This window comes from Suncus etruscus, chromosome 20 (genome assembly GCF_024139225.1).
Source record: "Suncus etruscus isolate mSunEtr1 chromosome 20, mSunEtr1.pri.cur, whole genome shotgun sequence".
Classification (NCBI taxonomy): domain Eukaryota; kingdom Metazoa; phylum Chordata; class Mammalia; order Eulipotyphla; family Soricidae; genus Suncus; species Suncus etruscus.
In genome coordinates this window covers 3,055,683-3,076,552 of record NC_064867.1, presented here as the reverse complement: position 1 = coordinate 3,076,552, position 20,870 = coordinate 3,055,683, and the positions used below count along the sequence as shown (strand labels likewise).

The 20,870-nt window shown below is 43.9% G+C and overlaps 1 protein-coding gene across 1 annotated transcript in view; it reads left to right on the top strand.

Annotated features, from left to right (window-relative positions):
- The window catches only part of ITGA9 (integrin subunit alpha 9), a 329,022-nt gene that overhangs the window by 83,588 nt on the left and 224,564 nt on the right, over positions 1–20,870 (top strand). The window contains exon 15 of the mRNA XM_049766467.1: positions 2,825–2,985. Within this exon, the coding sequence (XP_049622424.1) occupies positions 2,825–2,985 (161 nt within the window). The remainder of the gene's footprint in view (positions 1–2,824; positions 2,986–20,870) is intronic.

Here is a 20,870-nt window from a genome sequence, read left to right as displayed (position 1 = left end):
GCAGGAGAGGGAGGACACAGGTGGGCCAGGTAGTAGAGAGTCGGTCAAAGACCAAGACCCAGAGAGGGGCATTGATGCTATCTGCTTTGTCCTGTGTTCTTTCCTCCTAGGCGGGCTCGCAGAACACAGCTGGCAGGATGATCAAACATGCTGTTCTTTCCATGATCTCCCTTCCCCCAGAAGGACAATGCTAGTGCTCGTAGAGGGAAGGCAGGTGGGGCCACAGTGACCAAACCCTTTTTGGGGGCTATTCATTCACAGCTTCTGCATCCGTCCACTAGTGCCAGTTCTAACCTTGACCTTTCTGAATACAGTGCAGCTACTTATTTATTATCATCATTTATACTTACCCTTCTTTCTTTCTGTTGGCTGTTGCTTGGGGGAAATTGTGACCAGGATAAAGACTGTTGATTCACATTCAATATATAATTTCTACACTTGTATGGTTCTGCTGGTTGTACATTTCAAACCGTGTTTGGGCTGGGAGATGGCTCAGTGAGCTGAGCTTTGCTTACAAGAACCCTGGCACCTTATGGTCTCCTGAGGACTGCTGGGAGTGACCCCTGAACAATGAACCATGAATAGTTCCTGAGTAATTTTGAATATGACCCAAACATAAAAATAGAAAATGAAAAAATCCAACACTTCCTTCAGAAAAATAGAGGGAGAGAGGGGGGAAAAGTGTCTGTGTGTGAGAGAGAATAGACCAATCCTGGTTCAATTCCTAGCATTGCATATGGTCTCTGAGCACAGTCAGAAGTTACCCTAAGCACCGAGCCAGCTCAAACATCACAAGGGTGGCCTTAAGAACCAATAACAGAAAATGTATTTGGGGGACTGCAGAAGAGTAGGGATCAGGAGTTCATGTTTTACTCATGTGTAACACTCATCCCATCCCTGGTACCCCATGAACCCCAGCACTGCCAAAGTAACTATAGAGGCATGCCCAGTATTCTCTGATGACCCTTATGGTTCTTAGGCCCTAGGATGAAACCTCCAGGCTAAGTGAGTTGCATATTGCCGAGAGTAGCTCTTGGTACTCTGAAGACTATTTGGAAACGCCCCCTCAAAAATATGGCATTGCCCTTCCCCAGGTAATATTAAAAAATATACACTAAGAGGTAGTGTGGTAGGAATAGCTTGACACCAAAGATCAGGACAGTTCTAGATTTTGTTCTGCAGTAGAAGACTCTGCACCCTGGAACAAGTCTATTCCTTTTAGTGGTCTGTTCCTTATCTGGAAAAATGAGGGTTTGGAGGTATATGGTCTCTAAGGTTACTTTAAAGCCCTGACAGGCCCAAGTTGGTGCCGTTGGAGATGGGTGTGGACCATGCCTAGGCCCCTGGTTTCTCTCTCTCAGCACTTCCTCACATGTTTTCCTTCCTTTCTTACCATTACTAGCGACCATCCCTATTTCTGGTTCCCTCTAATAACCCTGCCTTGCCTCCGAAGTTGTCTGTTTGCTGGAATAAACAAGCTGGGAGGACAGATTTGCGCCTGCAGGCCAGGAATCCCCCACTGGGCATAGTGAGATCCTGGAGATGGCCGAGGCCCAGGAAAACCATTAAAGCCACCCGAAATATGTCATGTGGCAGCTGCATGAGTGCCTGTCCAGGCCACTTTCCTCCTTCCTGCGGTCTTCTCTCTCCCTGCTCCCAGGCTTCTCAAAAAGCCACAGCCAGGATTGTGGTTGGTTGGTTTTCATCCTTGGAAGAACTGGCTTTCCGCTCTGCCTGTTGCAGACGGGCCCATCTGCTTTCCTGCTGTCCAGCCGTCTTACCTGGCTGATACTCACAGACAGAAAGCACCTTGCCCCTCACTGAAAATGCCACATTCCCCCCAAATCCACAAAGCAGTTAAATGTGAAGTGGCTGACCTCTGATATGGGTCATGTATACAGAAAAGTGATAGCCTAGGTTGACTGATACTCAATCCCCACTGACCAAAACAAAGTTTGTAATGTATTATGTACCACCTTGGAATAATGGAGGTAAAACCTCTGGGGTTTATCCAGTGCACATTATTGATGGTCACCTTCCTTTAAAAGTGTCAGGTCCTGTCACCATGAGTTCTGGCATTACACCTGGAGATATATTCACTAAGTATGTTTGTTTGTTTACTGGAGTGCAACACCGAGCAGCCCCATAGTGGCCTTTTGTGGAAAGAGAAGTCACTGAAGCGCATTGTTTTCCCTTGTGGTTTCCTAGGAATGCTGTCAGCTTCAAGTTGGGTCTGATTTTCTGCACGTGTAAGCTCCTGAGGTCAGGTTTTGTCATGTTCATTAGAGTGTCCTCAAACCCTATATAAGACCCCCACCTGGGGCTCAGAGGACCTTCATCCCAGTGGTTTGCATTGTGATCTCCCGTGAGTGGTTCTGGGCCAATCAACACCACAGTGCCAGAGTCAAGGCCTGTGACAGAAGTCAGCATGACTTCTTTGGGACTTGCTCTCCTGCGTGGGCTCACACACACACACACACACAATAGAGTCAGTTAAAGAGCCTGGCATTCTGAGCTGGTGTCACATCAGCCATTGTCTCATCAAGTTGGGTCTCAAGGGTTGTGAATGTGTTGTCTACTGATGTGAGGTCTAAGTAGGGGGTGCCAGGAGGAGACACAAAGGTATATACTGCCTCCCCTGGAAAATGGCACCCCTTGCACTTCCTGGGTTCTTTCTGCATGCTGAAGAGCACACATTCTGAGAAGTGAGTCCAGTCAGCTGGACTCTTGTGTGGGGAGGCAGGGTGTCTCTCATATGAGGCATAACCAGGGTCCCTGCCTCCATCCTCACTGATGGTTTCCACCCCATTTCTTTTCTTGGCAGGTCTGAATTATGTACTGACTGCAGATGTGGCCAAAAAGGACAAGGGTGAGGCCCCCAGAGTGTTCCTGATGTTGCTGGGCGAGTCTGTGGGTCACGTTGTGGAGAATCTGCAGCTGGTGGTCATGGAGGAGACCTGCCATCACTACGTGGCCCATGTGAAGGTCAGTCCCCATTCTTAAGTTTCTGTTCGGTCATTCTTGTTCACTACCTATATTTAATTTTCTTTTTTTAATATCTTTTTTATTTAAACACCTTGATTACATACATGATTGTGTTGTTTGGGTTTCAGGCATGTAAAGAACACCACCCATCACCAGTGCAACATTCCCATCACCAATGTCCCAAGTCTCTCTCCTCCCCACCCAACCCCCGCCTGTACTCTAGACAGGCTTTCTAGTTCCTTCATCTATTCTCATTATTAGGATAGCTCTAAATGTAGTTATTTCTCTAACAAAACTCATCCCTGTTTGTGGTGAGGTGAGCTGTAACTTCCAGCCCTTCTCTCTTTTGTGTCTGAAAATTATTATTGCAAGAATGTCTTTCATTTTTCTTAAAACCCATAGATGAGTGAGACCATTCTGCGTCTTTCTCTCCCTCTGACTTATTTTACTCAGCATAATAGATTCCATGTACATCCATGTATAGGAAAATTTCATGACTTCATCTCTCCTGACAGCTGCATAATATTTTATTGTGTATATGTATCACAGTTTCTTTAGCCATTCGTCTGTTGAAGGGAATCTTGGCTGTTACCAGAGTCTTGCTATGGTAAATAGTGCTGCAATGAATATAGGTGTAAGGAAGGGATTTTTGTATTGTATTTTTGTGTTCCTAGGGTATATTCCTAGGAGTGGTACAGCTGGATCGTATGGGAGCTCGATTTCCAGTTTTTGGAGGAATCTCCATATTGCTTTCCATAAAGGTTGAACTAGACGGCATTCCCACCAGCAGTGGATAGGATTTCCTTTCTCTCCACATCCCCGCCAACACCGCTTGTTCTCATTCTTAGTGATGTGTGCCAATCTCTGGGGTGTGAGGTGGTATCTCATAGTTGTTTTGATTTGCATCTCCCTGATGATTAGTGATGTGGAGCATTTTTTCATGTGTCTTTTGGCCATTTGTACTTCTTCTTTGTCAAAGTGTCTGTCCATTTCTTCTCATTTCACAAAGAAGATGACACCCAAGGAAGTTACTGCTGGTCTCAGCCTTTGAGAAAAGAGATGTTAGGCCAGAAAACCAGTAGTGACCCTGTGGCTTCTCTTCTTTCCTCTGAGGACCCATAGACTCCTTATAGAGAGCCACAGATACCACCTGCCTCTGGGTCTGTGGCAGTTCTAGATCCTGCTATACCCGATGACTTTCCTGCTTAGTGGCCCACTACTTATTCGCATGTAGTCATGATTATGGCGTTTTTAAAATTGGCTGGGCTGGATTTTCCTCCCTTGCTTATTTTCTGTTTATTTTTAGCAGTGCATTTTTGGCTCTTTTGCCCCACACTCTAAATAAACTTTCAGAAATTGTTTGTCAAATACATTTGGCTGCTAATTTGGGAGGGCAGGCTTTGATTAGCTGTGGAGGATTTCTGGCAGTGCCCGGTGCTACAAGATTGGCCAGCCACTGAACTGCGGGCAGAGGCAGAGGGTGCAGAAAGAGAGCCCCACAAATCCAGCTTACTTACAGATGGAATGAACAGAAACAGTCACAATCACTTTGACAGGTGGTTGCAAGAATCACCATTATCATCTAGAATGCCCTGTATTCAATATATCTGATATATTTCCACCCTGTTAAAAAAAATTAAACATTATGGGGCCAGTGTGAAAGCACAGTGGTAGAGCATTTGCCTTAAATGGGGCCAACCCGGGACAGACCCGGGTTCAATCTCAAGCGTCCCATATAGTCTCCTGAGCCTGCCAGGAGCAACTTCTGAGTGCAGAGTCAGAAGTAACCCCTGAGCGAGGCTGGGTTTGGCTCCAAACCAAATATATATATTAAGCATTATATGGCAAATGGTCTTAGTAGAGCCTACCAAGCAGGGTATCTGACAGGTAGCATCATTATTACTGTTATTATTCTTTGGTCATGCTTAATAACTGTCAATGTTCTAACATGTTTAGCTTATAAAATACCAATTTCATAGGGTTAAACATAGGGTTATTAGCCAAATAATAATGGCAGCAAATATAGCCTACTACTGACTATAGCCTACTACTACTGCAGTGACCTTATGTGATAGTATTGTTGAGGCCAGCACAGGAGAGCAGCAGCTGCTTCTTGATGTTTCTAGATTGTGTGGAGAAATGCCTCATACGACTGCAGCACTTGGCCTGGTCCAGAGCCAATGAGTCCATGCCCTGAGTTGCTTTCAGTGGGGCTGGGCTTTATTCTCAGCCAGGCCAGGACTCGTGCTGGGCTTGCCCAGACCAGCTGCCCCAAAGCCATTAATAAAACTGTCCATGTGCCTTTTAAGCCGACCAGCCACCTGCCCCTCTAGGTCTTAGCTGACCTCAGATCACGTGGGTGTCCTGGTGTGGGAGGCCTCTGGGGACAGGCTCTGTTCAGACATGGTGGGGTCTGTGCTTGCCTCCACTGTCTGTGGACACTGTCTTCCTGTGGGGTCTTCATGGTAGATGAGGATACATAAATGCTTCCCTCCAGGGCTTACTGTGACATCCAGTTCTGGCTGGCTGCTCTTCGTGTGTAGCTATGAGGAATTTGGGCTTAGTACAGCCACTCAAAGCATGAAAGCCTGAGCCAGAAGCATAGGAACAGAGGGCTGGTGATGGTGTTTTCTTTGGGTCAACATTTTTCAGAGTTATGTGGGTCTTGTTACCTCCAGCCATCTACATGATCAGAGTCAACACATGAAAAGAAGGATGTTAAGTTTGACCTTACTTTCAGAGAACAGTGGGTAGTTTCTTTGTGTTATTTGTGTTCTCTGAGGGTGCATGGGCTCAGCTTACAGGAAACTTGGTTCATCTGAAGCTCAGGTTTAGAGAGGCTTCTTGCTGGCAGGAGTCCAGGTTTTGACATTTGATTGGTTCACTCAGTCTCAACAGAAAGAGAGAGGGGGACAACAACCGGTTGGATACCCCCACAGAGTGTGAGTTCATAGCTTTTTGTGATGGTTTGGGTCTTTTTTAGGGAAGGACATGTAAGCAGGCCTCTTTTGACAAAGAAGTTGGAGGCAGTTTTCTCCTTTAAGGATTCCCTGCTATGAGATTTGTGGGGGCAAGTACATGCTTATGAGGCCCTTGGACTTCCTGTCCACCCTGGTCAAGGAGAGGCCCTTTTGTCTTTTCTGCCTCTGTGTCCACATGCCCCCACATGGTCTCTTTTCCCCTCTCCAACCTAGTTTTGGGGATGTACCCTCAAGTACTGCCATTCATGTGCACTGGAGACAGCTGTGGATCCCCCTACCCCCAGTAAGAAAGGAGAAAAAAACCCATATGCCTCCCCTCAGCCTTAGGGCTCCCTGTTGGCCTCAGTTTACCTTCTGGCTCCATTATCTCCATCTAGCTTCATCACAAACCATAAAGCCCAGTTTCTTGTCCATGTGAACAGCCCCCTTGAAATGAATCGATCCTGCTTCTCTGCCTCAATTTTGAGGCGACCCTGATACTTTGGGCACAGCTGCCCTCAGAGGCCAGTGGGGGCTGTGTGTCTGTCCTCATATACCAAAGTGGCACTGGTTTGGTCTTTGTTTTCTTGAGGAAGGGGAGAGGGGCTCTTAGAGCTCTGACACTGGTTGTGTTTTATTTCATCTTCCCAATGAATCAGCTAATTTAGGGCCTTGCATAAGATAATTTTAAAAAGAAATGGTATGCCATCCTATAAGCCCAATATGAATTATAGTGTGCCAAAACACTAAAAGTGAAAACACTGAAAACAGCCATGGCACTGAGTTCTGACTGAATTTCCTTGTTAAAGTCCTTAGGAACATGACTTGCTCTGCATTTGTGGATAGAGAAAGTTCTGGTATGCTGGGGAAGTAGTCCAGACCTGGCGGCACCTCCCCTTCCCAAGCTTTATCGCTGGTACAGGCTCAGAATTCAAAGGGTCATGACCTAGGAAGAACTTTTCAGGTCCCTGTGCCAGAAGCAGCCTTCAAGTTGATTGAGTTCCCCACCTTTCTTCATCACTTGCCCTCTTGCCCTCATTGCATGCATAAATGCTGAGATTTTTTTTATTCCACATCCTTCTGCAATGCCAAGCAGGAAAGAAGGTGATTGCATTTTCTTCAAGTCTCCTCACAGCTTGAGTTTGGATCTGGCCCAGTCCTGGTACAATAAATTGACTGTTTCTTGCTATTTCTTTCAACGATTTTCTGTTTCACTGTGTTTTCTCTTTTTCTTGTTCTTTCTCCACATTTTCCTCCTCCTTTTCTACTCTCTCCCTCTCCCTATCCCTTTGGTTCTCTTGTCTGGTAATTTGTTCAAGTGAGAATCAAACACTTGGTCCTACCTAGTCGTCACCAATGCCTATCGTCAGAAATAGCATATCATGTACCAAATGGCACTACATCCATTGCTCTTGTTATCATCATGCTGTTCTGAGACATTTCTTCTCAGAATCTCTTGACATTTTCTGGCCCAGGAAGTGAACCTTACAAGGGTCAAGTAGCATCAGACCTTAGACTCACCCTGTGTGTCCTGGAAGGCCCTCAGTTCATCTAACGGCTCCCTTGACATGGCCACAATAACTAAGAGGCTGAAAGGAATCCTTGATATCACTCCTCCTGAGCAGTGTTGTGGCTGAGTCACTACTGTCTCCCAGAACAAGGCTCTAGCATGGCCAGTGGGGTGTGGGAGTAGGGCGAACTCAGCCAGGACCTTTCCCCACAAAGACAATGGCCCATGTAGTTAACTTTTGGGCATCTGGGCCTGACTCCATGGCTGGCTGCAGGAGGCTGAGGGACTGGCCCAAATTCTGACAGATAATGAAAAATCATGTGTGGGAATATCCAGAAAGGGAAGTAGGAGGAGGTGAGGTTTCCTTCAGATTCAGCAGCACAGTAAAAGAGGGTGTGGATCTGAACAGGGTGGTGACGGTATCCGGATAACAATACCCATTCCATCTCTTCAGCCAGCTGCTCTTTTGGACAGGGTCTCAGGCACTCACACTTAGCTTTCTATTGCTCGATAATTGGACCCCAAGTTGGTCACAAGCCCATACAGTCTTGTACTCCAAATCTCACTGCAGATTTGCAGAGGTCAGCACAGGTAATGAGTTCCCAATGGGACATTTTCATTTTGAATTTTATAGAAATAAGTTCTACTTATGCTGCATTACTTAAGAAAAACCAGTGCTTTGGGTCTCCCATTTAAGTCAAACCCCCTTTTTTGTCCCCTTTTGGGGAAGCTGTGGGCTTTCAGAGCCTTTAATGAGATCCATTTTCTCAAGGAACTTCTGAGTGTTGGGTAGGAAAATGAAAAATGATGCAAGTATTGGACTAATATTTGTTTAAACTCAATACTTAGACATTTCTCTTCTCTTTCTCCGTGTGTGTGATTTAAAAAAACACCCCCTCCACTGATTCTGTGAGTTGCACAGTTGCAGAGGTCACAGGGTTGCACACTTCAGGTGCCTACACTCTGGTTCTAGCATGCCAGAGATGACAGCTGGATCCTCCACAATGCTATTGCAGATGGCTTGGTATGTGGGGTGTCAGAGGGATCAAACTCCTGGCCTCAGACTAACCAGGCACTTTGCCCTTGAGCTGTCTCTGGGCCCCACATATGTGCTTGTGTAAGAGATTTTCATCTGAAGGGAAGTAATGGGGGAAAAGGGTTCAGGGGCCTCGAGTATACTGAGGATGTGAGAGAATGGCATAGCTGTGTATTCAAAACAGAGATTCAACATCACCAGAAACATGAGATACAAACTATAGCCACTGAACTTTGAAAGTGGCCTGGAAGGTATCAAGCAGTGTTGGGATGGAGAATGGTGATAGAGGGGAAAGGGAACGTTGGTTGAGGAAAGCGAACGCTGGTGTTGGAATAGAGCATACCAAAGACTCAACTCTTAATGACTTTGTAAATCATGGTTCTTTACTTTAAAATAATTTAAAATGTTTTCATCTTGAAAAAATGAAATAAAATAAAACCTGCAAACTTCTAAATAATAAATAAATAAAATATTGTAAGACAGTAATCCCTCAACCCCCCTTTCTTGTTTATGTTGTCATCTTTACTCTGCCGTTCTCTAGTTTTTACAGTTTTTATGGTTGTATTTACTTGGGGGCCACAGCTGGCAATGCTCACTGCACTATCACTTTGCCCCCCCCCCAACACCCATTATTGATTAAAAAAAAAACCAACAACTCATCAAGATGGGAATAGAAGGAACTTTTCTCAATATTCAAGGCCATCTAACACAAGCCAATGGAAAATATTATTCCAAATGGAGATAAACTAATAGCCTTTCCTCTAATAGCTGGTACAAGATAAGGCTGCTCCCTCTCAACACTCCTATTCAACATAGTACTAGAAGTACTTGCCATAGCAATTAGGCAAGAAAAGATATCAAGGGCATCCAGATAGAAAAGGAAGAAGTCAAGCTCTCGCTGTTTGCAGATGACATGATACTATATTTAGAAAATCCTAAAGACTCTACCAAAAAGCAAGCTACAAAATTAACATGCAAAAATCAATGGCCTTCTTGTACACTAATAATGATAGAGAAGAAATGGACATTAAAAGTACAATCCCATTCACATTAGTGACACACAAACTCAAATATCTTGAAGTCAACTTAAGTAAAGAGGTGAAAGACCTATACTAAGAAAACTACAAAACACTGCTTCAAGAAATAAGAGGACACAAGGAAATGGAGACACGTATCCTGCTCATGGATTGGGAGGCAGTCCTCCACTAAAGTATTGTACAGATTTAATGCAATTCCTTCCTCTAAGGATACCCATGGCATTCTTCAAATAAGTGGGCCAAACACTCCTGAAATTCATTTGGAACAATAAACACCCATGAGTAGCTAGAGAAGAATTATAACATTTCTTACCACCTCTACAGTTAGTACCTCACTATCTCTTTATTTAGGATGCTCTGATAGTCTCCCATCCATGCTGCTTCGATCCCATCCCTCACACAGCAGCCATAGAAGTTCCCAAAGGCAGGAAAGACCAGGGCACTGCTCTGTTCAGATCTCTTGCCCAGTTACATCTCCTCACTCATGGCAAAGACTGACCTTCTGTTGCCCTTTGAGGACTGTGTAAATGCCCCATACCTGCCACTGCCACTTGGGTGTCCTCATCTCCCATCTGCACTCACAGAGGCCTCCCTCCCCCTGCTCAAACATGCCAAACACTTCAGGGACCTCTCTAAATACTTCTTTCACAGTCCACTGTGCAACCTCCCCCAAAGCCATTATTCAACTCTTACCTTCTCCCAAAGGTCACCCCACTCTGATTCCACCTTTGGAATCCTAGCCATCCCCTAAACCTTTCATACCCTTCAGTACCACCCTCTAACTCACTATGCTTCCCTGTGATAGCCAATGTCCACGTCCCCCTGTTAGAACATTTGCTCAGGGAGAATACAGACTTTTGTCTGTTGACAGATAATGCTGACGGATCACGCTGTCAGCACCCATCAAGGCTATTTCCTGAATAAGTGTAAGGTCAGAAGAAATGCATCCTAGGGCTACTAGAATAATACCAGAAACTTTCCCTAAAATTTTCTTTATGAAAAAAAATAGCTTTGGTGGGCTTTATCCCCTATAGACAGATCTTGGTGTCTGGCAAGGTTGAATGGAATCCCTGCAGGATATCTCTTGGGAATGGAGTGGGTTGTATCCACAGATGAGGGATGCTGAGCTGACATACTGGCCTAGTGCCAGTAGCCTGACTAAAGACCCAGGTGCTGGGACTTATCTATCCTCCAGGAAACAAAAGAGAGAGGGTGAAGTTACTTGCTCCTAAGATCAACTCCTTCAAGGATATAAAGTCCTGGAAATAGCAATTGAGTTAGGAAAACTACTAAAGTAGGAGTTGAACATCGGTGGCCAGTGTTTTAAAACAACTTGATTCTGTGGTATGCCGACAGTAAATGTGTATTATCTATACTAATTCTGATGAAATCATGGGTTTGTCATAGGCAAATAATCAAAAGACTGAAATGCGACCTTCAAAAACTCCATGGTCATGAGAGATGAAGGTTTCACAATCAATCCAAACTGAAGGGACAGGACAACCTAGAGCAGTTTAGGAGCTGGGATTTTAGCTAAGTGAAGAATAAGTATTATAGGTTAGCTGAGAGCAGCCTGTTCTTTAGTTTCCCAATTTAATTCATCCTCTTGAAATGCTATAGAAGTCAGCACCTGGTTCTTATAAAAAAAAAAAGGGGGGGGGGATGGAGGATCACAGGGACTCTACAAGAAATCTCAAAAAATTAAAAACCATAACTAAAGAAACTGGAGTGACAGTGGGCAAGGTGCTTGGTTTGCATGCAGTCGGCTTGGATTCATTTCTCAGCACCCCAATGGTCTCCACAGCTCCAGCAGGAATGATCCCTGAGTGGAGAAGCAGGAGTAAGCCCTGAGCATTGCCGGCTGTGGCCCCCAAGTAAATACAACCATGTGCATAAGGCTGACCCAGTGAAGACCTCAGTTCTATCCCCAGCATCCCATATTGTCTCCCAAGCCAGGAGAAATTTCTGAGCACATAGCCAGGAGTAAACCCTGAGCATCACTAGCTGTGGCCCAAAAACAAACAAACAAACAAACAAAAAACCCACAAAAAAAAAACCAAAAAATGGTGTTGGACATTATCAATTCTTTCTATGCATCTGTTGATATGATCATGTGGTCCTTATTTTTTCTTGGCCATCTGTATCTTATGAGAAGTAAGGAAAAGCCAGTGTTGTAGGGTACTAGTCAGATCCTCAGATATAGAGTTTTGTGTCCCTTTAAATTTTCTAGGATGATGAAAACCGTCTACATCCAGGGGTCTTCAAACTACGGCCCGCAGGCCACATATAATATTTATTCCTATTTTGTTTCTTCACTTCTAAATAAGATATATGCAGTGTGCATAGAAATTTGTTCATAATTTTTGTTTTTACTATAATCTGGCCCTCCAACAGTCTGAAGGACAGTGAACTGGCCCCCTGTTTAAAAAGTTTGAGGACCCTGGATCTGTACTCCCCTGTCACATCACCCCACATACTGTATCTCCATTCCCAGGTGAACGGGTCTAAAGCAGAGTGGCTGCATGAAACAACCCAGCCAGGATGAGGGTAAAACATGTGTAGTCTGGCAATCTTCTATCTTGTACAAGAGCAAGTTGCCTGCCAGAACGGTCATTTTTATTGAGTACAGAAACCAACCCCAGGTGGGGAGTAAGGAAAGAGTAAGAACAGATAGCTCAGGCTATCCTGAGCCAGTCCTGCCCAGGTTTACATGTAAGACAATCTCTGTTTTGGGATGAAGCCAAGTTGTAAACAAACATTTACAAAGAAACCAGGAATGATCAGTGTTTGGGGGGTATAACCTAACACTTCCCAATATGCTGGGCACTTCATGTAATGATTGACTACTTGAAATGTGGCTGTACTTTTACTTTACTTTGTAAAGTTTTTTTGTACCAAGTTTTGGGGGACTACATCCAGCTATCTTTGGTCCTGTACTCAAGGCTGACACCCGGCAGTGCTTGGGAGATCATGTGTTGCCAGGTGTATAACCTGTGCCTCTTATCTGTAAAGCATGCACTCAGCTTTTGCTCTATATCTTTGGCTTGTTTTTTATTGCCCTTGAACTATAATGTCACAGGTGCATACTGGTATATTGGACAGAAAATGAAGTTAGATCAGTAAAGAAGGGAGAGAGAGATGGGCAATTAAAACAGAACAAAGTCTCAGTGCTTGGCCACACCGGTCAAGTATCACAAGGCAAATGGAAACATAACTGGGTTGGATTAAATCAACAATTTGCTCCGATTATTATACCCCCTACTTAATATATGAATTTCAAGTTCAAAATATGAATGCTAGATATGGGAAACTATGGTGGAGGAAGGTGAACACTGGTAGTGGAAATGGCCCTAGTTGTTCACTGTCTTAAATACAACGGTGAAAAACTTGTAAAAAATAATATGAATACGAGGGTATGGTCTCTCTTTCTGGGGTTCTTTTTTGTTTTGTTGGTTTTGGTGCCACACTGGCAATACTCAGGAATTACTCTTGCCTCTATACTTAGTGATCTCTCCTGGTAGGCTTGGAGTGGGGGGAACCATATGGAGTGCCAGGAATTGAATCCACGTAAGCCATGTGCAAGACAAACATTCTACCCTCTGTATGAATGCTTTGGCCTTATCTCTAAAGTTCTTTTTGATTAAGTTCCAATCCATGGCCACATACAGTGGAGGAAGTTTGTATATTGGATAGAATTGGATGGTACCTTTCAAAGAATGCAATTCTGCATCTGGTATAGTTTTCTTATTTGTGGAGTAAGGCTGTACTAAAGGTAGATATGTGGAGGATGAAGGTAGAGTACTTTGTCAAAAGGGAAGACTATATTTTAGAGATGGTTGTTAGAAACCTGCCTTCCTAATGGTTTTGCAAGTTCTGGGTGGAGAGATTCCCCTTCAATTTGGCATTTGGGAAGTGCATGGATTGAAGCGATTTTCCCACTTAGGATGGTCTGGGCTGGGCTGGGCAGGCCTCCCTGTGGTCAGCCACATGGTCTTGGACAAATTGCTTCACTTTTATTGCTGAGTTTTACTCTCCTCTGCTGAAAGTGGGAAGGAAACCAACTTCATAGAGATCCAGTAAACACTGGTTTCCTATCCCTTTCCTTTACGCCGTAAATCTCTCACTCTACCTCATTGCCTCTGTCTCTGCATTGGTTCAGGATTCATTTCATAGGTGTTTGGGGCTGCTCTTTTTATTTATTTTTTCCCCAGTGATTAGAAGCAGATGAAGAAGAGAAAATAGAAAAATATAGGTAGACAGGGACGCAGGCCCCGGTAAAAGAATTTTCCCAACTGATCTCTCCCATCAGTTAGAAGTCTTTTCCTAGCTGTCTCTATGAAGAGGGTTATTAAGGACCCCAGTTTTAATGTGTGCACCCATCACCTGAGGACCTTTTTCAAAGGGCAACCTGGTACAACAGATTGGGCACAGATTAACAAGAGACATCCTGGTACAACAGATTGGGCACAGATAAACAAGATTCCCCATAATTGCAACACTGCTGGCCTATGGTGGACCACACTTTGTGAAGTAAGGACCTAGGAGAGGCACTGAGAGTGACAGGTTGGAGTAAAAGGGTGAAGACTGTTACTGGGCAGCCATCCAGGACGAGTGGACTCTGGATGCACCAGAAGCCTCTACCCTCACTCGGAGGGCAAAAGCCCCTCATCAGTAACTGGAAGTCCTGGTTTCAGCAGTAACACTCTGGTGACAGTCACCTTGGGTGACTTGCTAATGTTCTATAGAGTGGAGGGTATACCCATAGGCAGAAGGTTGATGTAGGCTGAAGCTTCTACATTCACACTGCTGGTTGTTGAGTTGGCAGTGCTGTCAGCAGTCCACTTAGGGAACATGGAATTCTTAGTAGTTCTGTGGAGCTTCACTGGAGTGTTTCTGATTTACCATGCCACAAATATATCCCCTGCTGAACTAGGAGCCTCTTGGTGTACAAACTCTGATAAAACAGAATAATTTAAAGTGTTTGTCTTCGAAGGAGGCCCTAAAGTTCTTTTCCCTCTAAAGTATATTAGTGCTCTTAAAAAGAAAAGTCATGATTACAAGGGCCATAGCTATGTGTGATGTTCTAGGTATGTGATGTTCTTAGCTATTTACTATTTTCTAGGGCTTTTCTGCTTTGTTTGGTTCTGAGATCACACCAGGCTGTTCTCAGGGCTGCCCCCTAACTCTTTGCTCAGGGATTACTTCTGGCTGTTCTTGAGGGACTGTTTGGGGTTCTAAGGGCTCAACCCTGGTTGGCCAAGGACAAGGTGTGCACTTTCCCTGCTGTCCTATCTTTCTTGAGCCTACACTTAATTAGTAAGGCCTTCAGATATAATTGCTATTTTAAATGAAAATACATTCCTTTTTTAGAGCTGAATCTAAGACAAAGCATTTCATTGATTCATGATCTCCAGATTATTAATAGCAAACTATTGGATTTGAATTACCTCTGGCAACTAAATCATTCTGCGACCAAATTATGTAATGTCAGCACCCCAGCTCATAAGAAATGATGGTGATTATAATTATTAGCAAGTTGGGGCTGGAGAGATAGCATGGAGGTAAGGCATTTGCCTTTCACGCAGGAGATCATCGGTTCGAATCCCGGCGTCCCATATGGTCCCCTGTGCCTGCCAGGAGCAATTTCTGAGCCTGGAGCCAGGAATAACCCCTGAGCACTGCCGGGTGTGACCCAAAAATCACAAAAAAAAAAAAAAATTATTAGCAAGTTGATCTGTGCAGGAGAAAGACCTGGCTCTGGGAGGCCTGCTTCCCTGCTTCTGGGCAAATCACTGTGTGGTTTTATTAATAATGGAATGAAGGAATGGCCATCACAAGAAGACATCTCTCACCTCTCAAAGTGGCCTGGTCACCTGGCTATCAGCATGCCTCTCCATGTGCTGGGTACCTTTTGCTTGCAGACATTGTCCCAAACTTTGGTTCCTATGCTCCCTTCCTCCTCTTCCACCATTGGGTCACCCCTGCTCCCCCACAGGATAAATGTCCACTACTTGATCCTTCTTGATTTTCAGGTGGGTTTCAGCCTTCCCTCTGGGGCCACTCAGAGGATAAATCATCTGAAGGCCATTCTGACAGATCTTGCAGACTGGATAGGTTAATCCCAGGCATTAGTTGTTTACAGTTCTTGAAGCAGCAAGTCCTGAGTCAAAGTATCACAAGCACGATCTTGGTCTCTTCTGATTTGCAGGTCCCACTGCCTTTCCTTCAGACTAAGTGTCCACTGAAATAGAACCTTGGTGCTGCTGGTCTCCTGTATCTCCAAACTGAGCTTTCCAATGCACTTTTCAGTTCTTTCTGACTTTGCTTTATTCTTTAATATCAAAGACTGTGCATGGCCTTTCTAATCTTCCCAGATACTTGACCTTCCCTTATGGAAAGAGGGAGGGACCCAAACAACCTTGGGTCCTTTAAGAAAACCTCAGAGAGCAATATTCTGGTGGGAAAAGGTAGCTCTAGCTCTGGGGTTCTCTGGGGTGCCTGGTGGTTTGAGGTTGGTTGACTTATGTGAGGGCAGGCAGACCAAAGAATGTTTCCTTCTTTCAGTCTGGGATGAGTTTTCCTGATGGGACAATCCAGAGTGGAGCTGTCCAAGAGCAGTGGGTGGTGAACCATAGGCCACAGTAGTCATTTTCGATGTTCTAGTGGCTCTGTGGAACAAGTTACAGGTAAAATTAGTAATAACATAGATTTATCTAGAGCTGGAGTAGTGGCACAAGTGGTAGGACGTTTGCCTTGCACGCGCTAACTTAGGATGGACTACAGTTCAATTCCCTAGCGTCCTATATGGTGCCTCTAGTCAGGAGCAATTTGTGAGCACAGAGCCAGGAGTAACCCCTGAGTGTCACTGGATGTGCCCCCCCCAAAAAAAATGAAAAAAAAGAAAACAGATTTGTCAATCCAGTATGTCTGAACACTCCCCAATCCTGTCACGGTATCTATACTCCTCTTGAGGTTTGGTGTTCTTCTCAGCCCTGAATCTTGGCAGTCCAGTGTGTGTTTCTTTGGTCTTAGCTCTTGAGGAACATGTGAGAAGGGGTCACCATTTCAGACTACACAGGTCTAGAATCCAAAGTCCTATATCCTTTGGGGTTATTTTAGAGAATCACATAGGAGCCCATATGTACAACATTCCCTTAATCAGTGAAAAGTAAGGAATTGATCCCATCATCCCAGGCTCTGAGAAGTACTATGGGACTATAAAAGCAGTCTTTAAAAAAAAATAAAATTATTTTAGGAGACAGACAGATAGCACAGCAGTAGGGTGTTTGCTTTGCACGCAGGCAATCAAGGAGGACGGTGATTTAAATCCCAATATCCATATGGTTCCCCCATGCCTGCCAGGAGCTATTTCTGAGCCCAGAGCCAGGAGTAAAACCCCGAGTGCCACCAGCTGTGACCCAAAAACAAACAAAAAAATTATTTCATTTATTTATTTAAAATAATTTAAAATATTTAAAATAATTAATTTATTTAAGCACCATGGTTATAAAATTGTTCATGGTTGAGTTTTAGTCATAGAATGTACCCTTTACCAGTGCACTTTTTTTTGCCAACAATGTCCCTCGTTTCCTTCCCACCCACCCTTTCCTGCTTGCCTTTAAGGCAGGCATTTTATTTCTCTCCTCCCTTTTCTTTTTTTTTTAAACTTTTATTGAGATGAATGTCTTTCACATTGTATTGTATTACACGTTTTTCACAGTTATAATTCAGTACATAGTGACAGTGAATTAGGGGCATTCTCACCACAAGTGTTGACCTCTCTCTAAAAGTTCCCAGCATGTATCCCAGAACTCCATCCTTAGCGCCCCAGACTGCTAGTGTAACAGGTCCCTTTTGTGAATAGCTAGTTGAAGTTTGGGTCTCTTGATTCTATTGTTGTTGACTTTGGTTTGGGTATTTAGATCTGACCATTTTTTAATATATTTTTTTATTTTGACCATATTGGCTTACATATCTTGCACAATAGTATTTTAGGTACATATGAACATTGAATCAGGGGAATTCTCATCACCAAGTTTGTCCTCTCTCCACCCCTGTTCCCATCCAGCATTCCATATCCCCCCTCCCACACCCCCTGGGTTGCCAGGACAAGTCTGATCATTTTTTATTTAATTTTTATTTTTAATTATGAGAACAAAGATGCAAAGAAAGAGGACAAGGTAAAGTTACAGTGGAAGGACAATCACCCATAAACAGAATTCTCAGTAGTCCTAGTGCTGATATCTTTTTCAGCCAAAGAACATTAAGAAAAATAAACAGAACCTATGTAGAATTGCTTTGTTCCTCAACTCCCCAGATTGTAATGTTTCTTTGCAGTACACAAAGCAATCTAAAGACATAACACTTATGTAACTCCTTAAACATTGAAGGCAAAGTACTTTTTTACATTTTAATGCACATGCATATTAGTTTAAGCTAACCTCAAAAGTTTAAGTGGTTTGTTTCTCTTAAGAATTAGAGTCAGAGGAGCACAGTAAAAACGGTGTTAGAGTGGCAATTATTGTTTGCATAGGCCCACCAAAATATGAGGGACATAGAATGGAAAAGCTTTGGCTAAAATACAAGGGGACCCTATCCCTGAAGTTTTCTGGCATAAGACCAACTCTAGGCTCCAGGCAAACTAGTTTGTCCAATTCAGGTCATTGTCTGTAGTGCCAATACACTTTTCTTTTTCACACAGTCTCTGTTGTTGGTATCATGTTCCTGTATTAAAGATCCTGGAATCTGCATATCCTATATTGCAGTCAGGATGGTGCAGAGCGTCCTCTCGTTTCACCTCACAATTAAAGGGCAATGCAGAGAACCTTGTCCTGTAAGCAGGTCGTTGTTGTTGTCAAGTCTTCTTAGTGTTAAGGGAAGTCTCTTTTGAGAAGGTCGATGTCAGAGCCGCTGTTGTGTCTTCCTGGTAGAGGATTGCTTCCAGGTGTTGTTATAAAAAACCTTGGATGTTTTGTAGATACTTTCCCTGGTTCAGGGGTGAATGGAGGATGCCCATTCTTCTGAGGCCTGTGCCAGGTCATTATATCAATGTTCAGGGTTTAAGGCCCCATTACACTACGAGATTTGTGTGTTCCGATCTCTAATAGATAAGAACTTACTTGTATGTATAGTGTTTTCCCATTTTAATGTGCCTATGCAAACAAGGAACAATGCCGCTTGGCGTTATCGGCGCATATGGGGGCCATACGAACAAGTCCACCAATCCCCATGACATGGTTCAATCATAAGCATTAAACTGAGGGGCTCTTCCACCAAAGTTCCTTATTGAACAGCTAACAAAGAGAACAAGATAAACAGTGGGATCATTTTTTATTTCTACTCAATGCTCTTGAGACTGCTTGGCTCCTGGGTTCCATCTACTTTTTTTCTTTTCTCAATTTTTAAGAAGATATAGAAATATAAGGCAGAACAAGATGTTTCAGGTTCTATGGTTCTGAAAAAAAAAGTGGAAGGGAGCCCCTCTCTAGAAGTTATAAATATAAATAAAATTAAAAGAGGAGGGCCCGGAGAGATAGCACAGCGGAGTTTGCCTTGCAAGCAGCCGATCCAGAACCAAAAAGGTGGTTGGTTCAAATCCCGGTGTCCCATATGGTCCCCCGTGCCTGCCAGGAGCTATTTCTGAGCAGACAGCCAGAAGTAACCCCTGAGCAATGCTGGGTGTGGCCCAAAAACAAACAAACAAAAAAAAATTAAAAGAGGAAAAAAGGGGCCAGAGCGATAGCACATTGGTAGGGCATTTGCCTTGCAAGTGGCTGACCCAGGATGAACCTGGGTTTGATCCCCTAAGTCCTATATGATCCCCCAAGCCAGGAGCGATTTTAGAGCATATAGCCAGGAGTAACCCGAGTGTCACCGAGTGTGGCCCAAAAAAAAAAAAAAAAACTAGTAAAAGAGGAAAAAAGAAAAGAAAAAAAATTAAAAATGGGGGTAGGGGAGATGTTTTCTCTTTCTCTTCTTATAAAGGCAATCTTCTTCATCAAATTAGCAGCAGAAATTCTAGACTTCCAGGGACCAAGAGTTCCTGGATGTGGCCATGAAGCACTGAAACCTTTTCCATATCACAGAAGCCTCAAGTAAATTCCGGAAGTCAATTCTGGTTGTGACTACATCAGCATCTTCACTTTAGGTGGCAGATGAATCCCTACAGCCTTCGGGCAAGGCTCTGCCTCCAGACTTGCTGCCTAGCTTTGGAAAACCCTCTAAGAAAGGGGCTGAATGAGTAGAAAAAGGAGTCCTCGGCTAGAGAGGCCCATAGAGGTAACGGTCTGTCTTCCTTACACATGGGCACAATCACAGTCCTTCTAGGGCTGCTTGTGGCCAGTCTGGTCCTACTTAGAGGGTCTACAGATAATTCTCTATCCATGTGGACACCTGGACCTGCCTTTAGCACCTCTGCAGACTGTTGCTCTGTTGGTGAGGTGCCTCCAGGACTCAGCAGAGTCAGGGATGGGTTGCACTGTGATCCATGCTTTATCCCTGACCACTGACTGTGGGAGGACTTCCAGAGTCCTTAGTGTGTGCCTGGAGTTGGACAGTGCAGACAAGCTGACATTTTTGCTGAGCTAGAGTCCATCTTTGGATCCCCTTGCAAAACCCCCATTTTTGACCACACCCCGTTGCAGTCACAATCATCTTGTTGTTCCTTAGCTCCCTACTTCCTGGCTCCTGTAGGTCTCAACCTTCTAACTAACTTGTGTCACCAGTTTATTTTTTCATTCGGAAATTATCCATACCCAATGTGTTTGGTCCTTTCACCTTTGTACCTTTAGCCATTCAAACGTTTTCTTCTTGTGTCACGTAGACTTTTGACAAACTCTCCTGACTTCAACACTGAACGCACATAGCCATCTCAGTGAAAATAAAGTTGTTCAAACTTGCAAGTTTTCTTTTTTCTTATAAACCAAAGTCTAGGAAGATGCTGTTGCTTGAAGGAGATCATGTGATGATGTGAATACATGGCTTCAGGCTTAAGTGCCACAGCCCCAGCATCTGGAATCAAGGGTCTCTGGCTTATTCCATTACATCAGCAGTTGTGGGTTAGTCCACATACAACTGACTCTTATCCTCTGAATCTCTAACATTTGTTCCACTTCCTTTTGTTTTTCCTGTGCCTCTCGTGTCCTTCTCACCCTCACCTTGGCTCTAGAAATGTGAGTAAATGCAGGTTGGACATCTACCTGATCGATGAATGATCCAAAGAGTTTGAACAGCTGAGATTACAACCAGGATAGTACCATCATGAATTTCACATAGGTTCAAAGAGAGTTGGCACCACTTTATTCAAGACAAAGTCATCAAGAACTCCCAGATGATTATAAAAC